Below are 20,209 nucleotides of genomic sequence, written 5' to 3'. Positions count from 1 at the left end.
TGCCACCCCCTGGGATGCTCCCCGCGGGCAGCTAGCCCCATCCCCATGGGTGGCTAGCCCCGCCCCCAGGTGCACAGCCTGTGCGCCGCTCCGGGTGCTGGAGCAACTAGCTCCGCCTCTGGCAATGAGCAATGTTACTATTACAAGGAATCAGAGGAATCCAGAATAGCCCAATCTAAGTATCAGGTGCCTACCAAATATCTTCCACACCTTGACCAGAATGCACAGCCTTGGCCACATCTCAAGCAAGTATATACCTCCATACTCTTAATGAGACATTATGCAAACAAGTTACAGAGGGATTTCTCTAGCAAGTACCTTGCCTTCCTCCCTCCCCCAACTAGAGCAAGGTGCCCCAAGTCAGTCTCACTTTCCACTAAAAAACTGCATTGGTGGTTCAGTGGTAGAATTCTCGCCTGCCACTAAAAAAAATTCTTAAGTTTTGTAAAACAGAAGTTTTGGATTCTTAATTCAATCACATCAAAATATAATGAATTCAGATTACAGATGGTGCAAAATGTATACCACTCAACAGTTTTCTTATCTAAATGCTTATATGTTCCACTTTCACGGGTCTTACCTCAGTCTATCTTCTTCTTTCTTGCGGAGGGTGAAATCTCGCTGGACCACCTGCAAGACATGCTCCGCTTCATCATCAGTCAAGCCAGACAAGTCTAGCTTCCTCCCCATGGTTAGTTCTATCTTCAGTGCAATCAATTAACGAAAGGAACCTAAACCACAAAAGGAAACAAAATAAAGAATGTAAAAACTAAAAACTCACTGCAGGTCTCCAGTTGAGCTCCTAAAAATTAAAAAAGAATACTCATTTAAAAACTGGTATAATTCACAAGAGGGTGAATCTTTTTTATATATGTAGAATCAATGTACATCTCAGGCCTACAGTTCTTACGAGTCAAACTGCATGTCAACTTCCAGCTCAGGGAAAATATTCACCAGATTGATCAACAAAACAAAATGTACCTCAAAGCAGTTTCAGGGAGCTGCAGTTTAGAGAAGTTTGCATGGCATTGGCAGGTAGATGCTCATCTCTATCTCTGCAGTTTTGTTTTCTTACCCCTTCAAGCTGCTTTTCTCCCCATGGTGTGGGGTAAAAAGGTACAGATAACTGTCCTTTTTCATACCAAGAGCAAAAAGTAGTTTGAAGTGTGTGCCAGCATGGGGGGTAGGGAGCAAAATGTATGGCAAAGACAATATTTTTTAAACCTCTTTTGTTCTCACCAAGGTCCCTTCCATACAACCTGTTTATTGAGCATTCATCTTGATTTTTTTGCAGAGAGCTTAGATGGCATTGCATTGAGTGTTATCCGTCACTTTCCAGTGCATTTTCCTGCCATTCTGCTTATCCTAAAAAGTCCAATCTTTTCGCCTAAAGGGTTTGCTGTGCAAAAGCTCCCAATCCACTTTAACTGTGAAACCGAGTTATGGCACAGTCTAGAACTGCCCTGCTGAATCTGTTTCTGAAATGTTACAGTTCAAAATGTCTAATGCTCCTCTCTCCCTCTAAAACAAAAACAAAAAACTTCACATAGAAAACTAGTATGTTAGGATTATGTTCAGGATTATAGGCAACCATTTCCCAAGATATTCCATTATACTGTACAGTGGTACCTCAGGTTAAGTACTTAATTCGTTCCGGAGGTCCGTTCTTAACCTGAAACTGTTCTTAACCTGAAGCACCACTTTAGCTAATGGAGCCTCCTGCTGCTGCCACGCCGCCAGAGCACGATTTCTGTTCTCAGCCTGAAGCCAAGTTCTTAACCTGAGGTACTATTTCTGGGTTAGCAGAGTCTGTAACCTGAAGCGTATGTAACCCGAGGTACCACTGTACTACCACCCAACTCAATCAGCAGTCTGTATTCACTAAGCATGCTCAGTCTTCTTCTTTTTTTGGGGGGGGGGGAATCCTTTTAAAAAAAATCACCCAGCTGCAAACCTTATATATTTTGTTGGAAATTATTATTTAGTTATGGGCATGTGGTTTAAATACTTACGCATGTTGTGTTTTATTGAATATTTGTATACCACCTTGAATCCTTTGAGATGAAGGGCAGTTTTAAAGTGTAACAAATGCACGATTTGGGGGTTCCTCCAAGCCTACTGAGACCTCCGCCTTGCAGGTGGATGGACCTGTTTCAACTATGAAGAGATCCACACTCAAAAGAATGAGTTTGCTGTTAGTAAACAGGAAATGCTACATTTGGAAAGTGGCTTTGAAATTTCCTTACAATCAGATTCTAGATGCCAAATGCAAGTTATTACATGCAAGATTTGGAGGACAGAAGTAATCAAAGCTACTTAATTCTGAACAAGAAACTGAGACTGTTCAAGCACTTTGAATAGTGCTGCCTTAGCCTTTGATCCTCAAGGCAATCCAATAATAAGCCTGTCCATAAAGCTAGAACTAATGAACAACACACACAACTCCAGTAAAAATGTGTGTGCGCGCGCACGCACACACACACACACACACGGAAATGAGCATGAGTTGTTTAATTACTATGGAAAAAAACCAAACCAAATTCCCAGTTCCCATTTTTATTTTCCCCACAGTACTGGCTATTAATTTATGTACATAGCCAACAGAAGAAGGCACCATGAGTGAAATTAGCAAGGGGGGGGGGTTGGATTTCAGTATTACTGGCAATACAGTGTTCCACTGTTGTGAATCAGATCTACACACAAAAAAGCATGAAAACAAAAGAACAGACACATCACACAAATACTAACTTTAGCTGGTGAAAATGGGAGTGACCAGATAATCTGGTCCACCTAGGTCAACAGTTCTGCCAGCCATCATCATTTAAGTTCCATGAACATTATTCAGCTTCGGCTCATGTTTGCAGGGCCAGACCAGGACTGATGCAGCTGCTTATGGGTCAGAAGATAATGAGATGCAGAGCTGATCATGTGAGGTAAATGGCTAATAGGCTAGGGCAGTGGTTCCCAATTGGGGGTCTGTGTAACCCACCAAGGGGGTCTGTGGCACCATTGACATAACAAAAACTACCACAGTGGTATCAAAATTTTCAGAAGTTTGGCTTTTGAAAAACAGGGGGTCTGCAGTACGTAGCTAATTGGGAACCACTGGGCTAGGATATGGGAGAATAAGTGAGTCATCTTTTTCAAAAGTCTCCTAGCTTACTGGCCATGTACCTGCAACCATACCCTATTTAACAGTAGTAGTAGTAGTAGTAGTAGTAGTAGTAGTAGTAGTAGTACTGTACAGTATTTATACCCCACCCATCTGAGTTGCCCCAGCCACACTGAGCAGCTTCCAACATATATAAAAATATAATAAAACATTAAACATTTAAAAACTTCCCTATACAGGAAGTATATGGTTTTCCCAGTTGCGATGTATGGAAATGAGAGCTGGGCCATAAGGAAGGGTGATCGCTGAAGAATTGATGCTTTTGAATTATGGTGCTGGAGGAGACTCTTAAGAGTCCCATGGACTGCAAGAAGATGGCTGGATGGACTGCTTATGATTTGTTTACAAAGCACATCACAGCTTTTGTGTAGCTTTCATACCAAAATATGGAGGGAAGAGAGCGAGGAAGAAAGCAGTTGCCTAAACCGTAAAATGGTCCCATGGACTGCAAAAAGATCAAACCTATCCATTCTGAAGGAAATCAGCCCTGAGTGCTCACTGGAAGGACGAATCCTGAAGCTGAGGCTCCAATACTTTGGCCACCTCATGAGAAGAGAAGATTCCCTGGAAGAGACCCCAATGTTGGGAAAGATGGAGGGCACAAGGAGAAGGGGACAACAGAGGATGAGATGGTTGGACAGTGTTCTTGAAGCTACCAGCATGAGTTTGACCAAATTGTGGGAGGCAGTGGAAGACAGGAGTGCCTAGCATGCTCTGGTCCATGGGGTCACGAAGAGTTGGACACGACTAAACAACAACAACATACAGGGCTGCCTTCAGATGTCTTCTAAAGGTTGTATAGTTACTTATCTCCTTGGCTCGGGGTGGGGGGTGTCACGTTACTCCTCCAATGAAAATAGGGACGTCCTAAGAAAAAGGATCAAATCAGAAACTGGGACAGCTTCCATAAATTCAGGACTGTCGCTGGAAAATAGGGACACTTGGGAGGGTCTGCGTAGCTTCCCTAACAAAATATATGTCTTGGTAACTCTGCCACTAGAAGAGTCAATAATAATTAAGGGCAATTATGGCTTGGGAGGAAAGACTTAAAAGGAAACATAAGAAGAGCCCAGTTGGATCAGAACAAAGGCATGCCTAATTCAGCTTCCTGTTCTCACAGTGACCAACAAAATGCCTATTGGGAGCCCAGAAGCAGGACCTCAGCATTTGGAGGACAGTAAGATTTTAATAGGGAGCTGCCTCTCTCTGGAGATCTGATGTGAGACACTGGATTCAGCTGCCTGCTCTTCCAAGCTGTGCCTCCACCACCTATGCTCTACCTATATATTTGTAAAACAATTGTTTGTTTGCAGATAAACTCAAATATTATAAAACACTGCTAGCTGCCAGTAACTGAAGGAAATGGAATCTGGGTAACTGCTTTGCCCCTTAAATTCTCTTGAAATCTTTTAATCTGGCTGCTTTGCTCCTACAACTCCAGTTCCTGAAGTGAAGCTCTAAAGGAACACTCTCCAGAACTTTAGACATGCTCTTTTCTGCACCTTTCCAGCTCCACAATATACTCATTGGGATGCAGTAATCAGAACTGTACGTGGTATTCCAAGTATGACTGCACCATAAGGCATTATGCTACTGGCCGTTTTATTTCTGAACCCCAAAATAATCTATCTTTTTCACAGCTGCAGCACACTGGGTTAATGTTTTCATTGAGATCCACTGTGACTACAAGATCCATTTCCTGGACAGTCCACCACTAGTTCAGCCCTCAACATCCTATATGTGATTTGTTTGCCCCAATAAGCATCACTTTAACAGCGCTATTTTTCTAGAAAAAGAGGTGCCAGAACTCACCATGAACTCACCTAACTTGTTCTCTTATAATGGCAATGGCACCTACCTGAGAGGTGCCGGAACTGAGTCCCGGTGAGTTCCGGCTGGCGGGGGGGGGGGGATGCCCTGACTTTGCACATACTTACATTGAAGTAAATGTTAATGCTCATTCACCCAGTCAAGAGAGATTCTTTTGGAGCTCTCTGCAATCCCTTTTAGGTTTTACCATCCTGAATGATTTAGTGTCATTTGCAAATCTGACTATCTTCTCTGCTCACCCTTAGCTCTGAATCACTTCTGACTAAGTTAAAAATCACTTGTCCCAATACGCCCATTATGGCTTCACAGAGACAACAGGCAATTCCTACCTTAATACTACCACTTTACTATTGCTGCTGCACTTGAATAACTCACATTGGACTCCACCCACAAGGCAAGACTTCCCCTATCTGGTGCCCTCCAGATGTTTCAGACTCAGGCCAAAACATCTGGAGAGCATCAGGTTGGGGAATACTGCAGAAGATCATGATCTGTCAACATAATAAAATGTAGTGTAGTTTTGCAGAAAACAACAGGTGTATGTACTTTTCTAGCCTTTGATTCCAATATGTCAAAACAGTTTACAGGTATTAATTCTGCTTCAAAACCATTGTGACTTAATTCTGAAGAATGTTTCCCAGGTTTTGCAATGGCAAATTTACTGGAAGAGACACATTAAAAACAGGTAATTGACTCAGGGGTTTCTGAACAGCACAAAACAACTTTGCAACTGCAAATAGTCATTAAGCTTTACCAAAACAACCTGCTGCTGCTGCAGTATTTGACCAGTAAAGAGTTGATGATCAATACATGGACTTGGGGAAAGTCAAACCATCAGGATTGCCATCAATGGCTATGACACAGAACAGAAGTCTGAGCTACTGGAGCTAAGGCAGCACCCCAAAAATATGATGAGTACAGTTGCTACTGAATTTCAGTCAAAGCAAATTTATAATTGAAGGAAGTCAACGTATTTTCAATAAGATTAAGACATCTTGTAAAGGAAGTACTGTTATCTGCTCTTGCCAGGTTGACCATGAGGCCACCCACACTTCCTCTCATTCCAGTTCAGCCCTTAAATGAATAAGCCCTTTAAGAAATACCAAGTAATTGTTCCTTACGTCTATGAAGGGTTGAATTAGAGCTTCACAATACAGTGGTACCTTGGGTTAGGAACTTAATTCGTTCCAGAGGGCCGTCCCTAAGCTGAAACTGTTCTTAACCTGAGGTACAACTTTAGCTAATGGGGCCTCCCGCTGCCGCTGTGCCGCCAGCGCGCAATTTCTGTTCTCATCCTGAAGCAAAGTTCTTAACCCAAGGTACTATTTCTGGGTTAGTGGAGTCTGTAACTTGAAGTGTCTGTAACCTAAGGTACCACTGTACTAGAAGTGGAACCCAGAACCTAATGATATAATGTCCACAATGCAAAAACAGTTGACAATCACAGGGGGTGTTGGCAATCCTTGGAGCACCTGCCCAGTGCCCCGAAATATTGATACACATTCATATGTATTTTTTTAAAAAAATTGACATTCATTGATTTGGTGTGTACTAAATTGAGTTCAACTGGATGCACCCAACATCTGCAATTCACATAGGGTGGGAGCTTTGGTGATCTTCATAACGATTTCTGTTCATTCTAAACAATCTAGCAAAGTAATTGCTGGTGATATATGAACTATGCTGCAAAAGCACTGATGGTCCTGAGAAATCCATGCCAGTTGTTGCTTCCCCATCCCCCAAAACGTATGCCACTCTTTGTTTAGATTTACTACCAGTGGATTGGCAGGAACAGTTCTAAGTAATTTTAGCAATTGATCGAATTTCAGGGATTGTTTTAGAGGCTAGACGCAAGCAACATATAGTTTTATCATTACAAAGATTGCATACCTTTATGTGCGGTCTAAGAAAAGTGCTATGAATAAAATTATTGGGTAAATAGCTTCACATTATTTTATCAGCAAAATGTGGCACGCAAAATTCAGGAAAATGTTGTAATTCTTTCCTTAAGACCTGAACTTTCAAAAGAGTATAATTATCCAAGAAAACAAGCTGATAGTGTTAGCAGTCAAGACAGAAAAATGTGCAGTATCTAACTAAGCAGCCACATGAATGAAACAGTGCCTGTTGAAATGGTCACATGAAATAAACACGAGACAGCGCTTTCACTGAGAACTGCCTGCGAAAGAGAGCAACAAATAGCATATTGTTCCTTATTAACATAACATCATTTTCTTTATTATAGAGATCAGCTAACCATACCATACCTTTTTTTAAAAACAGTTGGACAACGTTATCAAACAACTGTTCTAAAAACCTATTATTTGCACAAATATATTTTTTTAACTTGCAGAAGCAGTTGCATTTTGAATTCCTCCAAAATTATGATGATGCTATCAAAAACTATTTGTACCTTCCCTTTAAATCCCTGATGTAGTTCTGTACAGAAAGATGGACCCAGAGAATTAACCTGGATTGAAACTTCACATTTTTTCCAACTTTGCTGACCTTCTCCAGCAGTGTAGAGACACAGGAGAGGGATGACTGGGTTCTAGGGTTAAATCATAGCTCAAACAGAGAACTAGTAAGACCAGCAGGATCCTACCTGACCTTAACGTGCAGCCCAGGATCTCTTGCAGCACATAAGAGTTCTACAGTAAAGGCTGTTAAGCAAACCAATCAGCATGGAACCGGCATTTCAATATATGCTGGAAAACCACCAGTTTAGAACTGATGTAAATTTCAGACAAGTTCCTTACACTACTCATGACAACTGTTTTCATAGTATTTGCCTTCTCAAGGGAAACCAGTTATCCAATTCATAAACCACATAAACCTGGAGTTAGCTTGCAAAACTTCACTTTCTGCTTTTGGCAATGATAAATCAGCCATCCCATTCACCACAAGCAAAGAGTGGGCCATGGGCATGAAAGTGGAGTCAACACAAGCAAGTTTATTTGTTGAACCATGACATTCATCGCTTGCCTTTATTTCATTGTGTAACTACAAGGCGACCCAACCAGACTTAGACCTGCTTAGTTTAAGCAATGTTTCTTTGCCCTTTTGAACATGTCCTCAAACCAGTTTGGAATCTGGATTTATTCTGGCTTATCTCTAGAGCAACTCAGGAGGGTGCATACCTTTGTTCAGGTCTGGGGAATCACAGAAGAGTTAACATTAGCAGAACAAAGATACTCTCAAAATTGTTTCAGAGCTTCTTTCTAAGGAGAAAACACACTTCAGGTTGTATTTTTATTGGGACTGCTCATGGTTTTGGGGAAATCATCTTTATATTTCTAACACAACCTTTCAGGTGCCATAGGAACAGGCAAAAAATCGTTCTTAAAAGAGACAGTAGATCAAGCCCTGTCAACATTACTTTTTTGATAACTAAAATTGATCCTGATGGCTAATTATAGGGTGTCTTGGTTTATATCCCACCTGTTAAATAATGACATTTACTATTCATTACCCATTTGTATTCTCCGCTTACATTAACAGGACTCACATGATGGCAAATGTGTGCAGAATCGTGACCTGATCTTATGCAGCAAAACCTCACTTGTTTACCGATACTTAGCCCAAGTAAATGTGTACAGGACAGCAGCCTAAGTATAAGCACAGATTTGATCCTTTTAAAATAGGAATTAGAGACAGGTGATGCTATGCAGCAGCTAAGAGCAGCAGCTATGCTCTCAGAAGTCCCTAGTCCGCATACCCTAATAATAAATTATTCTTATAATATTGTTTTCAGCTATAAACCTCTGGGCAGGACAAGTTACTGTCTCTCAGCTTCACCTGCAGCCTGCAGTAAAAAGACTGCTTACCAGCTATTATAAGCTTTGAGCACTTGAGAGAGTGCCAAATGAAGACTAAATATTACTCTTGTTGCTGAAATTTTCAAAGAATAATAAAATCTGAGACATAGGTGGAATCTACACACATATAAAAAACGCTGTGAAAATGCTTTTTAAAAGCGTTTTGAAAAAGACATTGAATTTTGCATAGCTGTCATCATCTAGTGCCACATTTGTATAATGCACTGTACAGAACATTTAAAAGGTTTTATTTGCAGCCGTATAGCTGAGTCCATAATATACTATTTTAGCTCCTTTGGTTCACATCTTTTATTTATTCTTTTTAAAAAATAGTTATTCTGCTGAAGCAATTTAATACATTTATTTTTGTGTTTGCCTTTGCTCCAGAGGTTCCCCAAATACTAAAGATAGTTCTTTTGCCAACAAATAGAAGGTGGGTCTATGGTTTAGTACTAAGGAATCAGTTCCCAGAGTAGAGAAGTAGTCTGGATTTGAAAGGCCATTTTAAAGTCCCACATGGAAAGAACAAATTCCAAGTAGTAATGAATCCCTCTGCAGATATTCAAAGGTAATATTTCTTCATGATTTGCATATTAAAGCTGGCCCTGAAATTGACTGCAACGATGCCGTTTGGAATGTGGGGTGTACAGTGATGCTCAACATCGCAGTGCCTGCATGTGCAACAAACACCAGGCTGGCAGTAGCACAACATTAGTCTCAGTCCCATCCATTCTCTCGCTTAAAGAAAACATGCTTTAATTTAGCAGGGGGTTGAACAAGACAGTGTTCTAGCATGATCTGCTAACTGTTCAGGAGAAGTCGACAGTCAATCAAGAGTTAGATCCAGATGAGGTTTCTGAGGACAGCACAGAGAGAGGCATGGTCAAGAACCAACCAGGCTGGAACAAGAATTTTTATAAGCTGAGATCAATGCAGAGTAGCTTTCTGGTGAAAAGGTTACCTTGGGAGGTAGCCAAGGTCTGCAATAGCAAATGAGCAGAATTTATACGTAGGAGTGCTCAGCCAGAAGCAGCTAAGGAAGGTACAGGCTTTTGCGGGCTTCTTTTTCGCCTTTCCTTTCTTTCTCTCGTTTTCTTTTCATACAAAAGTGTGAAGGACCAATGGCAAATTAGATTGGCCCCAGTCCCTCACTTCCAGTTCAAGACTGGCACATAAAGATGCATGTCCACTGTTATAAGCAGAGAGAGGGGAAGGAGAAAGTAACAACCAAAATGCAGAAGGAAAAGGGCCAAAAATACAAACACTACCAAAACTAACTAATAATCATCCTAGGGCTGAAAGAGTTCCAGAAATCCATCTATCTTAGCTACCTGCAAGTACAGCAAGGCTATCCATTCACTAGACCCATCCAATCTGATCAAATGCGGCAGTCCAGGATACAGAATAGCACAGGGTGAGAAAAGCTACGCTAGGGAAGCTAGCTGTAGGGCAAGTGGCCCAGATGACTGAAGAATATAGTCATGGCCTAAACTACATCACAATTTTTCAAGTGTAAAATTATTTCTATCTCACTCCCCCCCCCCCATGTAAATCAGAGTGGCATATAGCAAAACTCTGTAAAATATACACAAACAATAGAACACAGTATAATCTGTTCCCTCCTGACAGCTCTGCTAGCTGCAGCCTCGAAACAGCATCCCAAAGCAGCTAAACGTGATAGTGCACGCAAATAAGGCAATAAATTTCCATTGCTAGTGCAACTAAGAAATAAATCAGTTTTCCTTACTGTAAAAGAAAGACGTTCACAGTTTGGGGTTGCGGGAGAGAGATCTGCCTAATTTTGGAGCCATGATTACTATTGGTTATTACTTCACTACCTGGTCCATAGGCACCAACTCTTAGGAGCTTGGGGGCTTCACGCAGCCCCCCCCCCATAAATTATATGAGGGGGCAGGGGCCTCCCCAAAGCTGATGGGCATTGCCATTCAAATGGTGTACGTGCACTGTGTCATGAGATCAATTATCTGGGGCGGGGCTTACATCCCTCCCTCAATATTCAAGTTGGCATCCCTGACCCAAACCTTATTTACCTAATCTTATCTAGAGAAAGAGTGTCTTCCAAAAATAAAATATGGCAACAACTTGAGATCATGACCAAAGAGCTACCCAGCCACCCTTAAGCACTGCATGCAAGTCCAACCCACTCATCGCCTCATCTTTGCTTGTGGTAGGAAAAGGAAGGGGCAGCACCAAAAGGACTAGAATCAAAAATCAAAAAACCTCAAAATGATGCTCAAAATAAAGAAATTTATTAGAAAATATATGCTTGTGTGATTTGGTGTGCCACATTCTTCAGAGGCAAATAAATTGTTATTCATTCAAAGCATGCTGCCTCAGACCTAAAAAGACAAGATGCCAAAATGAATTTCGAAGTATACTTCTGCATAAACTTCTCAAATTCAAGCAGCATTTTGAATATTTTGCCTTGCGGGGGCGGGGGGCTTGCAGGCCCTGGTGTCCCATAAAATGTTTGTTTGTTTGTTTTTTAAAAGCAAAACTTAACTCATATACCCAGAAAACACTCCCTGCCTGACCTTCTGGCCTACAAGTGAAACATCATCAATAGCCATAATTCTTTGCACAGATTTCTCTAAATCATTTTATTACTAGGAGTTAATTGCAGGACACAACTACGAGCTTATTTTAATTTAGTGCCAAACTGGCTTCCACTGAATCAGCTTTGCTTCATCACTGGAAAGCTGGCAAACTTATTTGTGTATTTCTTTATGGAAACACATTAAGGTAAAATTGGCCTCTTGCCTTGGTAATAAGCTATATCCATTTTTAAAAGCTTTCAAGGAACTAACACAGGGCAGTAAAATATATTGAATCACTCGTCTGATCATGAGACACACACCAGCATTGTTTTGCTAGCTCTATTCATACATAATGTTTTTGTAAACCACTTTGGGTTGCTGTTGTTTTTTTTACAATCAAGCATTGTATATTTCTAAATAAATAAATTAAAAGTTTAGGTGTCATAAATGAAATATATCGATATGCTCACCCCATTTCTCCAGGTGGCACAATGTTAGTGGAATGTGGTTTCTTTTGAAATGAGGCAATTGGAGGCTTATGGAATTTTGTAATATTTTAAGATTATTTAAAACAAACAATTTGAGATTGCAAAGCATGCAGTTTAAACGCTCCAACAGCAAACACCACTGCCCCACAACAGGTATGCAGAGGAAGGCAGCTAGTACCCTAAAATATTTACACAGCCTCAGCTCAGCCCTCCCTTATAGCTCTCCTAGTCTCTTACTCCATGTCTCAAAACTGCAGTTTATATATTTCTTCTTTTCGCACAATGACATAGATTATCGTATTTTTTGCCCTATAGGACGCACCGGCCCATAGGACACACCTAGATTGGGGGGAATAAAGGGGGGGATTATTATTTTTTCCCCAGGCGCGGGGCTGGGGCGAGGAGAGCCTGAGCTTCCCCCTACCCCAGCCCCCAGAATGGGTCCCAGAGCACAGCTTCGGCATCGCTCTGGGAGCTTGCCGGGCTGGGGGGATAGCTTCCTGAAGCCTGGAGAGCGAGAGGGGTTGGTGCGCACCGACCCCTCTCACTCTCTAGGCTTCAGCGAAAGCCTGCATTCACCCCATAGGACGCACACACATTTCCCCTTCATTTTTGGAGGGGAAAAAGTGCGTCCTATAGGGCGAAAAATATGGTACATCATCCTTAGCTGGGGTGTGGGGGAAGGTAAGCCACATATCCCCTTCTCCATTTTTATTTTTTTTTAAGTTCAGAACATTGCTTCTTGATGTAGGACTACTTTGCAAACTTCAAACCATTAGCTGCCATTGAGAGACATCACTTAAATGCTCACAGCTGTTGAATGTCAAATCCCAGATTCTGGCCAGGTATGGCCTTAAAGCAAAGCGACCGCTATGGGTCTGCCCAAAAAAAATCCAATAAGAAATCCAATAGGTTACATAGGTTTAAAATTATTGAATTGTTGGATTAACAGTATCAATTAATTTAATGCCACCTTGCAGCTGAAGCAGTTGGAGCTTTGAGATACTGTTCTGTAGGACTTAACTCTAGCAATATCTTTCAAATAATGCATAGTCTGTTTTATTAATAAATCACAGATTTATATATTGTGTGTGTGTGTGTGTGTGTGTATACGTGTGTGTGTGTGTGTGAGAGAGAGAGAGAGAGAGAGAGAGAGAGAGAGAGAGAGAGAGAGAAACACATATACACACTTTAGTACTGTAACTGGATATTCTTCATAATAATATAATATTTTGGTATCATGAAGTTGTCCACATCAGTTATGATAACTGTAAAAGACCAACTTTTCTATGGCTTTTACCCTTCTTCAAAATCACAAAGCTGAATTTCCTCTGACTCTTCTAGAATATCTAATTCTCAATTCAGTATAAAAAGCCTATCTCCAACTAGAATCTAGGCTCTGGATGCCTGCAGAACAATTGCTTTGTTGCACTAAAACTGTAATTTCTTGGAAATGCATGTGCAGAACTAATTGAGTAAAGAAAATGCTTTTGCTAATCAAGTTTGCAAACTATTTTTAAAGAATAGCAAGTAAAGAGTAAGGCTTAAAATGTGCTGTCATCAAATATAGCTGTGAAGCCAAATAGATTACTATTATGTTGCTAACATTAGCAGAACGTCCCAAAATCAAAAGAGCGTGCCATGGCTCTTTAAAGCGTAGACAAACTTTCTTCATATGGTTGACTTTCATTTCTCACATGCCAACCAAAGACTGTCTGCATCGGTGCTTGTGTTTTTGGAATGTGTATGCATAATAAAAATCATATTATCCCAGAACTGCAGTGAAATTACATCAGAGTCACTTGCAGCTAACCCAGCACAAATGCTTAGGAGCAGGCTCACTTTACAAGGTAAATAAAAAGCAACGATTTCCCATTCCTGAATATAGTAAAAAGCAAACCGTCAGCCAAAAGACCTCTAAATAAATCAGCAAAAACAAAACCCAACAGAAACACACACGCACAAGTTAAATAGGAAAGGGGTGCTGTCAGAACAATTAACAAGCTTTTGATGAAGTCACCAAGAAAGGAAGACAGGTGAAGAGTGCCTGAAACCAGCATTTAGACTGACAGTTGCTAATATGCTAAGCAGTTCTTGTTTGCAGGTACTCTTAGCATAAGATATACTTCATTAACAGTTGACCTTTACAGAAACACAAAAACTCAAAACACATTGAAAAGTTTCAATCACTGCTGCTTCTGCTTGTTAAACAGAATTTCCATTGATACAGCTTGAAGGAAAAAAATCTTTAAAATTTGGATTAATTTCTTATCTTGTATAATATTCCATTGATTATTTTAGACCATTTTAATGAATGGTGTAATGGAGGGATGCCAAATTTAACTTGCTGTAACATTAAAGATAAAAGAAATGGACATCTATTATTTATTCATAAATTTTCTGAATGACAATGACAATTGGGTCTGAGAATACCCAAATATAATAAGAAAATATCCCATATTGGTCAATAGAAGCAGATGATATATTTGATTAAGAAGAGTACATAACAACTATCTTTGATTTCTACTAGCTACCTAATTAAGTGTAATCTGTATACCTTTGATTCTCCAAGTCTGTATTTGACCCTTAAGGTTCTCTTTCTTCCAGTCATCAGAAAAAAATACACTTGTAGTTTACAAACTTTGAATAACCAGCATACATACTCATGTGACTGCGATTATATTTTACTTATACATCAATTGTGCTTTTTGAAGTCAAGGTTTTCCCTATGATTATTTATTTGAACAAAAATATATTGAGCGCATAACACTTTTCTTCAGCATCAGTAATGAATGCCTGTTCTGTGCTTTTTCATCTACTGCAAATCCCATAGCCTTCTTAAACATCCTTATTTGTTCATACATTGTTACGGTGTGGAAACTGCTTCCCTAGCTGCGTGTGTACAAAAGCAGGATCTTTCAACATGTTATTGTCAATGCAAGTCAAAATCAAATCTCATTTGTAATAATAATAATAATAATAGTAATAATAGTTTGCCAATGGGTTACAAGTAAAGGAAAAGTGCTTTGTTTCAATCCTATGCACATTTACCCACTTTAATGCAATATAAGTTGCTTTCTACTACACATGAAGAGGGCTACAAAACTCCCCAAACGTTTAATGTTTAGATGTGCTCACAATCAGTTACAACCCTCTATGAATCTAATTAAGGGACGTGGGTGGCGCTGTGGGTAAAACCTCAGCGCCTAGGACTTGCCGATCGCATGGTCGGCGGTTTGAATCCCCGCGGCGGGGTAAGCTCCCATCGTTCGGTCCCAGCTCCTGCCCACCTAGCAGTTCGAAAGCACCCTTAAATGTAAGTAGATAAATAGGTACTGCTTTATAGCGGGAAGGTAAACGGCGTTTCCATGTGCTGCTCTGGTGCCGGTTCGCCAGAGCAGCTTCGTCATGCTGGCCACGTGACCCGGAAGTGTCTGCGGACAGCGCTGGCTCCCGGCCTCTAGAGTGAGATGAGCACACAACCCTAGAGTCTGTCTAGACTGGCCCGTACGGGCAGGGGTACCTTTACCTTTACCTTATGAATCTAATTATTTCAGGTACTTCTAGGCATGCAACCTAGAAGGGGTCAATGACCCTGTTTTACTAAAGTCCAATACAATGATAGCAAAAACCACTCCTGGACTCTAAATTGTTTTTAATGGAAAATGTGTGTGTGTGTGCGCGCGCGCGCGCGTTCCATAATTCTTCTCTATTATAATTATATGTTCCTATTCAATTATCAATAAATGTTGATACCAAGGTCATATGCATAATAACAGCACTTACAGAGCAATCCTAAGCAGCAGTCATGTACAGTTGCAGAGACAGAGCCTCAGGAATACATTACTGCAAGTCCCCAGGAATCTCTCCAGTTAATGCTCCTATACTACTCACAACTGCTGTTTTACATCACAATGCACCAGAAGAGCTCACACAGCACAGCCCTCCCCCACCCCATCCTTGGAGCAGGATATTTGCAGTGCGTACCAAAACCCTGCCTAAGGCAAGGGTTCAAGAAGTAGAAGGGAGGGACCAGATTTCATAATACAGAGTAGTGGCAGAGACAGAAAGTGACAGAAACAACCTCCAGTGGCTCTGTATACAGGTGACAAAGTTAGGAAGCCGGAGGTGGGAGTTTGGCACCACTCACTTTTAGCAAGCCTAACAATAACAGCAGCAAAAACCCTGAGAGGAGCAACTGTCAGGAAACTCCTAATAATAATAATAATAATAATAATAATAATAATAATAATAATTTTACCCCACCCATCTGGCTGGGTTTCCCCAGCCACTCTGGGTGGCTTACAGCACATAAAAAATTGTAAGACATTAGACATTAAAAATTTCCCGATACAGGGTTGCCTTCAGATGTCTTCTAAAAGTCAGATAGTTGTTTATTTCCTTGACATCTGATGGGAGGGCATTTCACAGGGTGGGCACCACTACTGAGAAGGCCCTCTGCCTCAAACTCAAACTCACACTGCAAATGACACAGGGCAGTTCCCTACCACTCAGCCACAGGAAACAGATCACAGGGCATTCGCCTCTTCTCTTACCCACAATCTGCACACCAAGTCATCTATACCAGGAGCACCAGACTGCATGAGAAGCCCTTGCCAGGGGGAGCAACTCAGATCTTACATTCAGGAAGTATACAGCCCCCACACTAGGAAAGGTGGGACTGTACACCTTTCCACTTAAACCAACCAGGAAGGGCACTACAGGGTCTGTAGGCTGCTCCCTACATGAGCCAACCGGTGCTTTATTATGAAATCACACCTCATGGTTCTACCCTCACCACACCATGCCAGATGACTGCCTCATGTACCCTGACATTAGCTCCCATCCCACTTGTGGACCCTGAAAAGTCAGTCTTGTCTCGGGAGTTCCATCCCAATGGGGTCAGCTGGAGCCAGGTCCCAGAAACAACAGCAAAACAAATCATATGGCAGTGTGAAATATTTTATTGAATATCTTCTGGGATGGAGGAGACCCCAAAAGGAAATGACACACATCTGGGGTTGCCAACCAGTCACTCCAGTAGGTGCTTTGCAGGGTGGGAGGTGTAGCATCCTGTATGACACCAGCTCCACATCAAAAATGCCTTCATGTGTTGTATAACTACCATGGAGCTTGCCAGGGCACAGTAGCCTGCCTACAGGGAGCAGGAGAAGGAGTAGGAAGTATCCTGGCCAATAGTGCTGGTCAATGGTTGTGCCTCATGATATGCATAGAGTTGGTTGCAAGATGGTTCCCCTACTTGTGGCAAAGGGAGACACTGTGAAAGAATGACATGCGCTATGGCCTAAATCTGTGCCACCCCAACCCTCCCATGACACTGTTCATTTTAGGCATTCTGCCAGCGTATTTGTAGTGTTGTGACAGTGTAGCCACCACAGTGATGGCATCTCCCTCATTCTACCAGTTCCTGACAAACCCTGTAGCCCCTCAACAGGCAGAACTCATGGACAGAACTGTGACCCTAGTATGGAATAATTAGACAAGTCACTTCCTGGCAGTTACGGTAATAGAAGCAGGTATCTTCCTGGGTGCAAAAACCAAAATTTCTTCCCAATATCTGGAAGAGCATTTTCAAAGGAAGAGTAGGGATGGGAAGCCTGACCAACACAAGACAAGTTATGCATCTTTAAGCCTTGCAATGTTGGTTAAAGATAAGCACATAATTAATGGAGTTAAAGGGGCTCAGCTTTGGCCTTGCACCCCTATTTCTGTAGAAATCAAGAGTTCTTGGCTCCAACAGCCAATTTGGAAAAGGAAAATATGTAAGCTTTTTAATGCACATGCAGCATATTCATCAATATAATTCCCTTAGGCATGGTTGTATTCCCTAGGATATACTTAACAGCACAGCCACATTTTAAAGCATTTTGCTTCATTTTTTGTTCCAATTTGGTTACATTAATTTAAAAATACAGCTCAGCACAACAGCACTGATCATTTTAATTAATTTGCTTAAGACAAGTTAACTTTGACCAGATGGCATTTTCTTGCATAATTGCAATGTGCTGTCCTCACGTTAATGTTATAGTAACACATGCTCCTTCCTGTGATTTTTGAAAGGTGCTGCTGTATATACTAGCAGAAATAATGCAGTCACAATATTGCATGTATAATATTGTGCACTACGGTTTCCAAAATCTATTGGAAGTTACTGCAGAGCAAAACATTGTGTTACTTTCTAATAAGAAATAATAGGAGCAATTATTTGTGATCAGATAATGATGTTTTAATAAATCTGCCAAGTTATTTGAGCAGCTGGCCACCAATCCAAACTAAATAAATCTGATTAGTGTTTTAATGTAAATAAATGAAATGAGCAGAAAGGGACAATGGCTTCAAGCAAGTTGACACTGCTCGGGGCTTTTTTCATAATATTTTTAAAAAATAAAAATAAAAAGATGAATTCGGGTATGATGGAACTGTGATTTCCAGACTGTTACAAATTCACCTTTTTAATGACGTCAAACACAGACATAAAACCAACTTTTACTACACCCTCAAGAGAAGTTTGGCACAGAGCAAGTAACACACACCCATATACACAGACACCTTTGGTTGATTCAGCAGCATAGAAGAAAGGCCATCATAAATTATTTTTCAAACAAACCCAAAACCCGGATACAGTAGCTAGCAACACAATAACTTATTCAAAACAGTGTACCAACATATTGACTTCTAGGCTAGCAGAGAGGGATCAGCTGAAGGGTACAAGCCTAGAGAGCAATCCCTGTTGATCTCTATGGGACTTACTTCCCACTAAACATGCATAGCTTGGGGCTTCACATCCTTTAAAGCACTAGCATCCTTTCCCATTTCGTTTATCATCCCTGCTTGCTCCATCTTCACTTAATGCCAAGCCAGTTGTGTGCCATTCGGCCCCTAGCGTTGGAATTACCTGCAAAGGCAGTTAAGGAGCAGCACAAACGCCACACTGGAGCCCAAACTCCGGCAGCCAAGGGGGAAAGAGAGAGAGCTGATCTTCAAGAATATATATATCCCAAGGAATCCCAGCCCTGTTTTCCCTTCTAAGCCACCCTGGCGCTGTCCTAACGTCAAAGTCAGCCGGGATCTGCCTTCCCCGTATGACCCAGCTGGGAAATTGTGGGCATATTAGCAGCGTGTGTCCAAGCGAGCAATCGCCTCGAGAGCAGCAGCAGCAGCACCAGACACATTCTCCCTTCCCCTGCAGCAGCAGCAGCAGCAGGCACTGCGATAAAGGAAACCGGGAGGGGGGGAAAAAAAGGTGGACAATTATCAGTCCTCGCAGAACGCCAGAGAGAGAGAGATGCACCAAAATGGAAGCTGGCGGGCAACTTCCCCCATTGATTCTGCCTACCCACCGACCCCCACCCCCAACTCGGGCAGGAGTCCCCCCCCCAAAAAAACGACGTCCCCAGAGCCAAAGGCGGGTCCACAAGTCCTTCAAAACCGCGTCTTCCCCCCCCCCCATTACACCCCCCCAACCCCACCCCGCATGCATAGGTTGTCAGGGTGCGGGACACCTTGAGGCGCCGGTTCTTTTTCGCGCCCAGAAGGAGAAGGAAGGAAGGAAGCCCACCTTCAGGCTGGGCAGCTGCGCGCGCCGAGCGGCTCCCCGATATCCCGGACCCGCAGAGGCGTCGGCGGCGTGTCCAGCTATGAGGCGCGAGTCTCCCGGGCGCGAGGCGGGCGTCCCATGAGGAGACCGGTCCGTCGGGAAAGAGAGCGGCGGCGCTGCTGCTGCTTCCTCGGCGCTACCCCGGCGGCTGTCACGGGAGAGTGACGGCTTTCCACCTTCTCCCGACAGGGGCTCCTCCTTCTCCTCAGAGAGCGCGGACGGGGCGGCCGCGGCGGAGCCAAAGCGTCGGGTCGTAACGGCGGCGGCGGCGGCAGCGACGGCAACGACCCCGGCCAAGCCGTTCCCGCCCTCGTCGCCCTCTCCGGGCGGCTGCGCTGCCTCCCGCCGCCGACACCTGGCCGGGACGCCCGGCGGCCAATCAGAGGGAAGCGGCGGCTCCTGAGGGAGGAGGAGGAGGAGAGGCTGAGGCGGGCGGTTAAGGGAACGCGCGCGCGCGCCGCGGCCGCGCTTTCCGGATCTCGCCAGCGAGCTGTTCTTGCCTCTCCGTTGGGGTGGGGTGGAAGGCGCGCGCGCGCGCGCGCGCACCGCTTCCCTCGTTTGCGCGCGCTGCGAATGCCCGGCCGTGGCGCGCGCCCACGTTGCAGCAGTTGAGGGGAGTTTCGTCAAAGGAGCGGCGGGAAGGGAGGCAGCTGCTGCCCCTCAGGAGAAAGCAGCAGCCAGGGAGGGGCTTTTAAGTTAAAGCACAAGGCGGACACCCCCCCCCC

The 20,209-nt window shown here is 42.8% G+C and overlaps 1 protein-coding gene across 7 annotated transcripts in view; it reads right to left on the bottom strand.

Moving 5' to 3' along the window:
- Positions 1–19,909, bottom strand: part of MYRIP (myosin VIIA and Rab interacting protein) — a 158,273-nt gene extending 138,364 nt beyond the window's left edge. For 2 of the 7 annotated variants that reach the window (XM_081164451.1, XM_081164456.1), the window contains exons 1-2: positions 16,423–16,599; positions 581–731 (exon numbers count right to left, since the gene is read on the bottom strand). In XM_081164451.1, coding sequence (XP_081020577.1) covers positions 581–690 — 110 coding nt within the window. In that variant the 5' untranslated portion in view covers positions 691–731; positions 16,423–16,599. The other 5 variants (XM_081164452.1, XM_081164457.1, XM_081164455.1 and 2 more) reach the window with 5 other exon arrangements.
- Positions 19,910–20,209: the final 300 nt, after the last annotated feature.

Source organism: Podarcis bocagei (genome assembly GCF_964188305.1).
Source record: "Podarcis bocagei genome assembly, chromosome: 12".
Taxonomy (NCBI): Eukaryota; Metazoa; Chordata; class Lepidosauria; order Squamata; family Lacertidae; genus Podarcis; species Podarcis bocagei.
Note: the sequence above shows the minus strand (reverse complement) of the source record. Positions and strands in the feature narration are given on the sequence as shown.